We start from the raw sequence: 12663 nt of genomic DNA, 5'->3' as shown, positions 1-12663 counted from the left end.
CCATCTTTTCCCTAGTAGAAGAGTCACCGAGGTGTCTGCTTTGAGAGTCTGCTTACCCAAAGCAACCTCTTTAGTCCACAGAAAGCAGTGGCTATTTAAAGACAACTCAGCCCACCTGAAATCTGGAACAATCAAGCTTTGTAACTCTCAGTAGAGAGTCAAAAGTTAATTGGGGTGGATACCCCAGCCAAGAATTTCAGAGCCTGTGATTGGGTGATCCCACTGCTGCTTATCTTTTGGCTTTCATATGGCTATACCCTTCCCAAGTTTTCCTTTTTTAACATCAAATCTCAGAATTCTATGCCAAGCAAAAATGGAAAAGACATACTAGATCAATAATCTAGGTTCTGAAGTAAGCAGTCCTCTCCAAACAGAAAACATGGGGCTCTAGGAACAGCACAACAACATAAAATGCTATGAATTCACTGTTATAAACAAATTATTTGCTTTTACTGCTATTTCATAAGACTAGTTTAACCTGGATTTGAAGTATACAATCCTGAACTACTTCTCTAGGAAGAGATGCTGCACAAATTTCTCTGCTTCATAATCATCAAAACATTTGCATTAAGGAAGAAAGTTGGCAGAGGTGTCCACTCAGGTGTAAGAGCTAAAACATCTAGTGGTCTTGCTCACATTTCTCCCTCTTCCCTTTAACTGACAAACTTCAGCCAAGCAACGTTTACTTCTAAAGATGGAGAATAATCAGGAATATTAAAATACGTAATGAAAAAAGAACTACGATGAAAATAAGTGTTTTGTATGCTTTGGATTATTAATACATTGCTATTTTCAATGGCAAACGTGTTTAACTCTTTCTTTTGCAGCATGTCCCAGTGGAGTCAAGTTCAACAACTGGAAATAAAGTTTTTGGAGCAGGTTGACCAGTTCTACGATGATAACTTTCCCATGGAAATCCGGCATCTGCTGGCACAATGGATAGAAAGCCAAGACTGGTAAAGAATAAGTTTGTTCCCTCTCTTACAATTTCTGTCATCAGCAATTTTTCCCTTATCTGTCAGATTTTAGGGTACTCATTTGTGAACTGAGCATGCAACTACATTCCTAGAATAGTATTCTGCTATTTATGGATTTAGCTTGTTGAGTTAGCATTACACTTCATCTATTTATGAGATTCAGTGTCAGTAAAGCACTGTTAAAGCTGCAAAGTTATTTTTAACTTATTAAATAACAATTTCTATCAAACATATTTTATATACAGTGGTCATGCTTACATCAAAACACAGAATAAAATTAATTCCTATGTTTTTTCCTAATAAACTACCATATATTATGTGAAATATAAAACAATACTGTTGAAAACAAGATCTGAATGCAATTGGGTGGGATTTCTTGCATGTTTCAAAATAATTATTTTAATGGAAAGCATCATATTTAAAGGTAAATGTAAATATATATTAAATATATAACATTTCTAGGTTGGATGCTTTTTCTTAGAGCACAGATTTCTGTTCCTTACAACTTTAAATTTAAGGAACATCTGGAAGGGAGTTTTTATTTGAGCTTAATCCTAAGAAAAATCCAATAAAAATGATCTAACAACAAAAAGATGTTGTACTGAGGGACATGGTTTGGTGGGAACTATTGGTGATAGGTGAATGGTTGGACTGGATGATCTTAGAGGTCTTTTCTAACACTGGTGATTCTGTGATTCCATGAAATTAATGGCATTTGATTTTTCATAGAAAAACAGAATGCAAGTCAGTTTTCAGTGGAAATGTTATTCCTTTACCTCTAGTAAAGCACATAATTATTCCTCTTGTCCAAACCACAGTTAAAGCTGAATATAGGGTTCTGGCAGACAAACCAGAAATTTGCAGGAATTGTCTTCTGGAAGGTAAATCTATACAGAAATTTAGATCAAATTCATTCAATAGTTGTCTCAAGAAAATTCAGACCTAAATACCAAAAAATATTTATATTAATAGCAGTAGGAAGAGACATCTCAATGTGGGAAGCTAAATCCACAAGTCAGCTGGAGAACTATTGAAAAAAATATCCACTAATTAATATAATAATTTTCCTCAAAGCTTACAGCATCCAGTGGGGCTGTGGGAACATGGGAATCATTAAAATCTCCTTTTTGCCAGATTTAGCAGGCATATCTCAAACAGGTATCTGCCATTTAGGGAACAAGGAGAGAGTGCCCTAAGGACAAGGAGGCCATGCAGTCCAAAGACTACCTTCCTCAATCCTGCTCACTAATATTACTGCCCTTCATGTAACAAGCTGTTCCATAAATAGCAGAACTAGTAAAGCCTGTTTCCCTGTATTTGCATCCTTTGTCCCCTACATACCCTTCACCAGTAGCTTCAGAGTCTTCTTGTATCCCCAAATAGTTTGGCTGGGCAAAGGCTCATCTGGCGCCTGGTGTGAAGATATATATCTGCTGACTGGCCATCTGGCTGTTGCCTCCTGGAGCAAGTTATTACTGCCATTTTCCTCAGTGGAGGCGCTAATTTGGATTCTTCTCCTCTACCAACCTGCCAGTTTTCTGGGAAATTTGTACAGATACAGTATTTTTTGGACTTTGAGCCTACTGTCAACTTTGGCTGAAAGTGGGCAGCAACTTGAGAAATTATGTCTGTGTGACTGACAGAGGGAGAGAGACTGGCTCACACTGTGCATAGGCCTCATTTCCTTTGGGGAGTGGGCTAAAAATGTTTAAATATTCACTGGAACTGAGACTGGAAATCTCTGATTGTCTCCCCTCTGGATGAGTCCATAGCCTGGGCTTAGAACATCCTCTTTCTGTCTTTATAGCCTTGCAGCTAGGTGAATATTAATTCAAGGATCATAAAATCAATTATTTACGTAGCTCTACATGATACATTTAAAGCGAGTTTTTTACTGCTTTAATTTCTCAATGGATTATAAATTTCTGTACAGATAGTCTGGCACTTCTTATGACATTTTAAAGATGTGTGTTTCTCATTCGTCTGTTCTCTAGGGAGGCTGCATCCAACAATGAAGCAATGGCAACCATCCTTTTACAGAACCTGCTAATCCAGGTGGATGAACAGCTAGACCGGGTTTCACAAGAGAAGAACCTTCTCTTGATACACAACCTGAAACGAATCAGAAAGCTGCTCCAGGTATGTTGTTACTCCAGATAACCAATTGTACGCTCTGCCTGGCTTCCTTCAAAGGGCAATGCCTGACCTCTGCTAACGCAGCTTGTTCCTGAGCACAGCTCAGAGCTTCCCTCTAGGCTCCAGGCAGCTATGGGAAGAACAAGCCTCCAATAAGAGGCTATCAGGCACCTTGTGGAAAAATAATTCACATTTTTAACGCACGTCACTGAAATGCAATGATGCTGTGACGTCTTGGCTCAGCACATACCTACATCTTGCTCAGCTCTTAAAAATGGGTTTTTACAGTGCTTATAGATGTTAATGTTGTTTGTTACAAGTGTGATTACCTATTTTCCAGACACACATGGATGTTTAAGTATGATTAGCTGTCATAGTCTTAGGAAAACAGTGTGTATTTTGGGCTTAACAAAGCAGCACCTTGAAAAAGGAACCACGTTTGCTATTTTGTGCTTAGCTGTGATTACTTGTTACAAACTGCTTAAAGGATTTTCCTTTAGGCTTCTGCAAAGTGATATTTATTTTGATTGGCTGAATGTTCCTCTAGTAATTGTTTATTTAAGGCAAGAATTCTCAAAGTTCCACTTCATTAGTCACCTACTTCCTGACATCTATTTGTCTTCTGCATAAAACAGATACACATCTGAGTTTAACGAAAGTTTGGGGATTTTTCTCTTCTTTGATGGTGTTTCCCATAAGTACTTCAATTGAAAACTGTAACATCTACAAAATGTTTTCTTCATTTTATATGAATGTATTGATCTGGAAAATCTTCATACTACCATGTCAATTATTTTGGTATCTTTATGGCTGCATGTCTTTCTATTCTATATCTCTAATGGTGGCCTCTTTAAAAAGCAACACCGCTATCACTTTTTCTTCCAGTGTTGTGTAAGCAGTTTCATCTAACTTGAAACAAAAGCTCTTTTTTTTACCGTTTTTTGTTTTTGTTTTTTTTATGGTTTGTGTAGCAGCATTAACCCTCATTTCAGCATTGCTCAAACAATTGCTTTTGGAATGGACAGCTGAAAGGTTATCACTGTGATCTCCTTCATGGTCACTTGGACACTTTGCCACAGTAGTGTTGAGTCAGAGCTCCATCAACTTAGGTGTTCTCTCACAGTGGCATACGCGTAGAAAGAGCACTGAAAAAAGCAGTTTTATTCCTGGCTTAATAGGTTGTACAATTCTGATTCCACCATCACAACAGGCGTGTGCATGGGGATTGGTATGTATGTACTTACAGGCTCTACCAAAATAAAGATTCTCACTGTTCCTTCTTTTCCTCACACCATTTATTTTATTCTAAACTTGAGTTGGCCAATTTGAGTTGGTCACTCTGTGTCCTCTGTGAAATTCATGGCACCAAGATGAGGCATCAGCCTTGAGTGCATACACAAGAGTTCATCTAGCAGCTGGTGTGAACAAGGCCAGAGTGAAAACCAAGTCCTGCAGGCCTGACTTAGAGAACTTTCTCAAGCAGTGAACTCTCTGCTCCACAAGGTTTGCAGGTAGGCAGTCTAAAGCAACACAAAACTCCTGAGGAGACACTAGAAATGCTGGAATTACACTGCTTATTAAAAAGGACTTCTGTCTTGAGGTTTGCAGTAAAATATTCCCAGCAGAGCAAAAAATACAACAGCTCTATTACTAATTAAGTTGACCTTTCCCTGTTATAACAAGACAACAAATAACGTCTATTTAGATAAAAAGCCACTCATTCAGTTTCAAAATACACATGAAAACCACCAGACACCGAACAGCACACTTTCACTATTAGAGCTTAGAGCTTTTCCTGGTTTTTTATAACCTTTAACTCTATAATTCACAGTCTTATTATTATTTCCAAAATAATTTCTATAGGTTGGAGTAGAACAAGACTCTACAAAATCTGTAACACACACGTATTATGTACTGTTGTTTAAAACATTACATTCCAGCTTTTAGAACATAAATGGTAATTGCTTCCTCAGCCAAAATATGGAGTGTGTGCTCTTTGTAGGTGCACCTGATTTTTTTCAATGTATCTAAGAAGTTTGGAAGTAGGTATTTGGCTCCCTACCTAAAGCTGGATGCACTTGCAGATACAAAACTCTCACAGTATGAGCTAGTTTGTGACTGCTTCTTGAGACAATACCAGAAAAAAAGGTGACCAAAGCACACAGTGCATTGCCGTAAACCCTTTCGTCCTGAAATGCCAGCGAGAGAAAGGGCATGCTTTAAAACAAGAGATTGTTCACCAACTTTGACTGGCTTCCTAAATAAAAAGAGGAAGCTACATTGGTAAACATCTTTTCATTTCTGGTGACTCTATGAACAGTCTTGGTTTGGTTTTCTCCGAAGGTTAGTTACACCGTGATCCCACCTTTCTCTTTGCTCTCTAGAACAAGCACTTCTTTGAAATTTCACAGTTCACTCCTCTTCCTTCCCTCCTCTATACCACACACAGACATGCAGACACTTGTAGACACACACAGATGTTCAACCTCAATACGTGACCTGAATGCAATGTTTGTTTATTATTTTGAGCCAATCATATATGGCTTGTCATGCTAGATAATGCTGGAAACCAGCATGAAGAATACTAAGCTGAGCTGTGGTATAGGTTTCTAGACACTACAACAACAACAATAAAATGATTATAAATACAGAACACTCATAGAGCAGTCAGCAGATCTGGACAAAAGACGAAGTGTGGGACTACTGCCTAATTAGTAATACAATCAAGTCATTTGTGATGGGAAGCCTTAGAAGGGGAAGCAATAGCCACTTTACACATGGCTTGTGCAGCTGCTTCCCAGGCAGCATAGGAATTATCAGGCTCTAGATTCCTGGTGCTGTTATGCTGACTAGTTACCAACAGCACAGCCAAGCACTCTCCATTTGAAAGCTCCCCCTCAGATTCATTTTTATCATCAAGAAGAGAAAATGTTGTGAGCTTCAGCTGAATTACCTTTATGCAAACATCTTCTTTATTCCATGGGATTCAGGAAGGAGTTAGGGGAAGGAGAGAGACCTTCCCTGCCTGATATTTGCAATATGAAGCTTTGATCAATCTCGGGAGTTGTGAAGTGCAAAGACCAGAACTGTTAGGAGAAAGACAGCCTAGCACCCTTGTTTTTAGGTCACAGAAACCACCCCTATTCTTCTACCATTACAGAAATAAAAATGGAGCATTACATTTCTGCTCAGACTGCTGAAATTTCCAGAATTACATTGATGCAAAAATAAATGTTGACCAGGAAACGTACAATCTGAAAAAGTTGTAAGTACTTGAAAGCAACTTAGCTAAGCTGTTAACTCTCAGTAATTTGGCTCTCTATCCATTTCTTGCTTTTTTGAAATGTTACATCTTGACATTAAACTGGTATAAATGCACGTATAATATTAAAAAGTATCAGTGCTTTAGGTTAAAATCCCTTGTATTCGTATATTACTATTTCTCCTCTAGCCAGTAAATTGGATTCATTTTTACAGCAGATTGGCCTTTTGTTGCAGTGCTTTTCAGTGGACGACAGCAGAGCACAGCTGCTTTCTAAGGTTAAATTCTCTGTCCCTCCTCCTACAGAAGTCCTGCTCCTATGAGCAGCAGCTCTGTAAAGGGATGAGGAGAGAATATGTTCGGAGGGAGGAAGCTCTGCCGATGATTCTTTCTCCTGCTTAAAGCCTAGATGGAGAAAAGCAAAGCAGATTAGTCACAAGGACATCGTTTGTGCTGTTGCTATGGCAGCAAAATGTAAAGGGCAGATGTTAAGCTCAGAAGAGCTGCCTATCACTTCTAGGAAGCAAATTTCAAAAGCGACAGTCTGCAAGACCTTAGCCCATGAACAATTACATCCTGGCTTTCTGAAGAACTTCTTGTAAATAACTGTGCCTGTCCCTGAAGCAAGCTTCTTCAAAACATGCAAATGGATTTGGTGCACAATAGAGAGTGGCAAAATTACTTGTTTAGGACAGAAGCCGCCCACGTTCTTCGCTCACAGGCTAAAATCCTTGACTGGTAAGAGTAGCATGGCTGCAGGGATCCTGAAGGGCTTCCTGTAGACTGAGAATTCAAGTAAGACCACCATGGCTCTGCTCATGCCCCACTGGCTCTTGTAGGAACGGTCTCTGAGTTATCTACGGATTTTTCATCTCAGATATCCTTGTGTCCTTGCTTCTTCCCCACCAGAGCTGGAAATTTGGCTTGGCTTGGCTGCCTGAGCCATGCTTGAGATACCAGAAAATTTGCCGGCTGAACATGAGCCAGCATTGTGCCCAGGTGGCCAAGAAGGCCGATGGCATCCTGGCTTGTATCAGAAATAGTGCAGCCAGCAGGAGCAGGGAGGCAATCATCCCTCTGTGCTTGGCACTGGAGAAGCTGCACACAAGTTCAGTTTTGGGCCGCATTACAAGAAAGACATGGAGGCCCTGGACAGCGACCAGATAAGGGCAACAAAGCTGGTGAGGGGTCTGGAGCACAAGTGTTATGAGGAGTAGCTGTGGTGAGCGGGGATTGTTCAGTCTGGAGGAGGCTCAGGGGAGACCTTATCACTCTACAACTGCCTGAAAGGAGGCTGTGGTGAGGTGGGGGTCAGCCATTTCTCCCAGGTAACAGTGACAGGACGAGAGGTAATGGCCTTAAGTTGTGCCAGGGTGGGGGTCAGGTTGGGCATTAGGAAAAATTTCTTCTCAGAAGGAGTGGTGAGGCACTGGAACTGACTGTCCAGGGAGGTGGTGGATGCACCTTCCCTGGAGGTTTTCAAGAACTGTGTAGAAGTGGCACCGAGGGACACAGTTCAATGGCCATTGTTGCGATGGGCTGATGGTTGGACTAGATGATCTTAGTGGTCTTCTTCAATCTTAATGATTCTATAATTCAAAGACACAGACAGGCTGTGCCTTGCAATGGGCATGTGACAATGACACCAGGAAAAAGCAGGAATTCCCAGAATCATCCCACTCATAATTCATTCACAGTTCATCTTTATGCTCTAGTCTCAAGATAACTCTCGAAAGCAATCCCTTCTCATTAACAGCAACATGCATCTGTGTCACAATACTGTTTATGATATTCAGGGGAAAATCGGATTACATAAATCTTTCGTAAAAGTGAAATAACTGATTTCAGGGACAGGAAGAATGGCTACTTCTCTCATTTACCATTGAAGCCTGAGTTAATGAGGATACGCTGAGCTCTGGGGAACGTTTTGCCATAAAAGATGTATATTCACGACATTCATTTAACAGCCACAACAGATTCTCAGGTATTCTCAGCTGCATGCACTCACCAGCCCTGCTAGAGCCTGAGGTGAGGGGAAAGCAGGCAGAGGGGAGCCTGGGAAACCACACCCGTGTGCATACCTTCAGCAGCATGGGGACTCCTTGCAAAGAGAGAAGTCAGGGATTCACCAGATCTGCTGATTTCACACCAACCTACTGTACCAAAATGAGCTGTTGGAAACAGTAGGTTTATATGGTGGAGGTGGGAAATAATAGTTTAATTATACTTCTTCTGTCTACACAGCACTACTTTTTAATGGAATTTTCTGCAACAGCATCTTTATCTACCTTCTGTCATCTTAACCAATGACCTTATAGCATTTCATTCCATATAAAACTTACCCTTTTCTGACTAGCACAAACAGCATCTTGCTTTCCATGCTGTTACAACAGGGACACGGTAGTGTGCTCTTGCTTCTGCTTCTTCAGTTTCTCAGTCATACTGCATTGCTTGTTTCCATCTGTAACGAGAACCAAACGTCTTTGTGCTTCTCCAGATACAACTAAAATGAACGTATAAATGTGTTTATTTTAGTTCAGGTGACTGTTTACACAAGTTTCTGTACCAGAAAGGAGAAGGATGAGGGATCCTAACATTATTTATTTTGGACCATCAAAGAAAATTGACAAAAAAAGAAAAGCATTACATCTGAAATAGGCTATTCCAATTGGTACTTAACAAATATTTCTAATAAGCACTATACTGAGAAACGGTTGCAAAGAATGGAAATGTAGCCATTGATGTTTAAGTTGCAGTTTCCTGTTAAAGCTAAGAATGGGGTGAGAATGGAACATAGAGAAAGTTTGTAATACACCACAGGAAAAAAAAAAAGTAAAATGTTATTTACATATGTTTAGTGCTCATGCAACCTGGTACATCAACAAAGCAACAAATTTTATCTAATACCATCCAAACTGGCTTTTTGTATTAGCATCTTGCCATCAGCAAGTTTTCAAGCACAATCATTAAAGCTGTCTACAAAATAATTTGGCGTGCAAGTGGGGAACCTTGAGCATACTCTGCAGACTGAATGCTAACCAGCCAACCCTCTGCCATCAGTGATTGCAGGCTAGCTGCTGCACAGCAGCTAATTAGGTTGTTGTTGTTTTTTTTTAACGAAGGATTCCAATGCATGACTGCAAAAAGGTTCTTCCTAGAAGTTAAATGTTTTTGAGTTACTAGTCATTATTTCAGGAATGCAGCTGTAACAATTTACAAACATTTCAGTTTGTTTTCGAGTAAGAGTTAGCTTACGCACAGATGTTCAAAAATCAAGAAAACAAACAAAACCTTTTGCGCTCCTTGCTCATTCTAAGGGCCCAGCTGCAGACAGAGATCTGCCTAGGAGGTTAGCTAATGGGACTCAAGACTTTGTGCCCAAACAATGGAGGAAAGAAATAAAAATCAGATGCCTCTCTCCTCTGCTATTTGCCCTCTTTTGCAGGGAACATCGTGTGTTTATTTTGAAATGCATTTTGTTTAAATAAGAAGCATTGCTACGTTATTCATTCCCCAGGGCAGCACAGTTGCATTGTGTGATGATGAGATCTACAGCTGTGTATTTTCTGTAGCTGTATCTCACCCACTACCTGCTGACAAGTCCACTGCTCCTATGGACCATGCCTCGGCTCTTTCTTGTTTGTGTTGAGAGGAACTCAGTAGAGTTTAGGGGCGAACCAGGGTATGGAATAAAAGACCTCTGCCTTCACAGCTTATCCTGGTTCTGCTTTGGTTGCAGGTGCTCCCAAGAATGTTTACGCTCTTCTGGAAATTATGCATTATACTATATGAGAAAAGCAGAAATACAGAACTGCGGGGTTATGTTATAGGGCTTCCCACACTTCAGAGGAGTTGTCTAAAAGAATGAGTCTGCCTTTAAGGTTCTCCTAGGTATTTTGAAAGCGGGAGGGGAAATCTAAAAATAAGAATCGAAGAAAAGCAGTCACAGGTACTTCCTCTTAAAGACCTAAATAGAACAGAGCCATCTTTTTAGTAGAAAAAGAATTTCAGTAAGATTAGAACCTGCTTAGATGCAGGGTTTCAAAAAAAATCAAACACAAGCTTCACAAAGTAAGAGTCGGTCCTAGCAGTATGCCGAGATAGGTGTTCTGCCTGCCTGCACAAACAGGGGCTGAAAATACATCAAGGCAAAAACTACCATTGTTTCATTTTGTTTTTGTTTTTGTTTTGTTTTCATTACACAGAAGACAAGATACCTGCTTACCTAGAAAGATGCTGAATATCCAGCTTGGTAGAATAAGGGTGTCACAAGCAAGCAACAGGGAAGGCAATGTATTCCTTCTTGTCACTGTAATCCTGTTCCCTGTCTGTGTCCCAGCTCCCTTCCATCAAATATTCATTCAACGTCAACACATCAGTAGTTGTCATAGTTAACAGTTCCATGCCACCAATAGAGATTTTACTGTACATGCTTAAAAGGCATACAGTTGGGTTTTCCAAGCAGAACCAACAGAACATAGCGCTGATGGTTTTTGCACTAAAAAAAATGCACTTTTTCAGAATTAGGAAGCACTAAAACCTACTCACTCTCTTTTTAGGTCACCTTGAAAAGCAGGTAAAAGTCTGATTTTTTTAAAGGTTAAACACCATCCTTGTACACTAGAGGCAGCAAGCAACAGCCAAACCCTCCTAACCATATCACTGAAATGCAGAAAACAGAGTCAGGATATTCTATAGTGCATATTATAAGGAAATACTCATTTATAGATGTGCGTGGTATAGAGACCTTTGACACATGAAAAGGAAAGCCGTCAATATCACTGTGGTTGAGAGTGATCCTATTTGTGATGGAGATACCCAGGGGAAATTACACTACATTGTTGGGGGAAAATTAAATGTGGGGGCGAGGGGAGCAGAGTAAGCAAGAGTCAATCTCTGGTATAGATTTCTTAATTCTTCCCAGGAAAAGCAGTATATTTCCAGGACTAAAACTGACAGTTCTTTGTACCAGCACATGTATTTTGCAGTTTCATAACATGTATTTTAAAGTTTCTCCATGATCTTATAACTTATGAAATCAGAGTCCCACATTTCCCCAGCCTCAGAGGAGGATCTGAAAACATCCAAAACAGCTCAGGCTGTTTTAAAATTTGCCTAACATGTCTGAATGCTGCACACTATAACATATATACGGTTTGTGCAGAAATGCCTTTTTGTTTCTCTACATGATCTGGTAAGATACTTTCACAACAGATGCCTCTGAGGTGTGGACAGTGCATTCTGAGCAGTGGGAAGAGGGATTTCTCCCTAGAAAACATCAGCATTCAGAGAAAATGTTCAGAATGAAAGTTTTACTTCCCATTTGTTTAAATTTACCATCATGCTGGTACTTATTGAGAGTAAAACGTTCCAAACAAGATCGACTCTTGTTTGCTCTAAGTCACGGCTCAGAAGACCTCACCAAAATAGAAGAGAGGAAAAAGAAAATTTTTAAGACCAATGGAATAACAGCTATAGTAGCAGATATGAATAACATTTCCACTTGAAACTTCAGATGAAAAGTGAATCCCCAGCTTCTCTTTGTTGGTACTTACAAAAAGATGATTGTAAGTTTCCCTCTAAATATATATACATTTAAGTACATTAATAATACAATCTTGCATAACTGCAGAATCTACATCCCTTATCCTTCCCCAGCTGCCAATGCTTTTGTCACACCAGCTCAAGCTTGCTTTTTTGGTTAGGGTTCCTTTATTTCCCAACTCATACCACTTTTTCAATGATAAGAAATCATTTCCAGGTTGTCATTTGGAAGCCAAGTTCAACTTGAGCAAATTCCACACTCAATCAAAGACAAAATGGAAGAACAGAAGAGCAAGAGCTTACAGTGAACTGATAATAATACTGGCTGGCACAGTTTGAAGTATAATTTCCTTTGAGAAGTATAAAACATGGGGAGAAAAAGAATCAGTGATTATTTTGAGAGTCAAAAACATCAGCTATTGTTCATTTTAATAATTATAGTTATTGAATATGTTGTAACTCTTAAGAGCAAAAGGAATCCAGCAGAATCAAACAAGTGCCGGGCAGGCATAAGTAAGGGAAGCATTACAGGCACAACTGATTGCTAGGGCTGTCTGAGTTACAAAAGGGAAAAAAAATAGTTAATTTCCACTTCAACTCCTGATTCAGATGGTTTTCCCTTAATGAAACAAAGAGAAAGAGAGAGAGAGTTTTTAAATGTTTTGCATATGAATGGTATCTAGAAATGATAGGAAAGTCCCTGATACCTGGCATACTTTTGTGGGGGATTTTAAAACATCCCAA

General features: G+C 39.6%; 1 protein-coding gene across 2 annotated transcripts in view; it reads left to right on the top strand.

Moving 5' to 3' along the window:
• Window positions 1–12663, top strand: part of STAT4 (signal transducer and activator of transcription 4) — a 40533-nt gene that overhangs the window by 2092 nt on the left and 25778 nt on the right. For both annotated transcript variants that reach the window (XM_021398177.1, XM_021398176.1), the window contains exons 2-3: window positions 828–956; window positions 2972–3116. In XM_021398177.1, the coding sequence (XP_021253852.1) occupies window positions 829–956; window positions 2972–3116 (273 nt within the window). In that variant the 5' untranslated portion in view covers window position 828. The remainder of the gene's footprint in view (window positions 1–827; window positions 957–2971; window positions 3117–12663) is intronic.

Source organism: Numida meleagris, chromosome 5 (assembly GCF_002078875.1).
Source record: "Numida meleagris isolate 19003 breed g44 Domestic line chromosome 5, NumMel1.0, whole genome shotgun sequence".
NCBI classification, from domain to species: Eukaryota; Metazoa; Chordata; class Aves; order Galliformes; family Numididae; genus Numida; species Numida meleagris.
The sequence above is the reverse complement of the archived record's forward strand: the minus strand, read 5'-3'. Positions and strand labels throughout refer to the sequence as shown.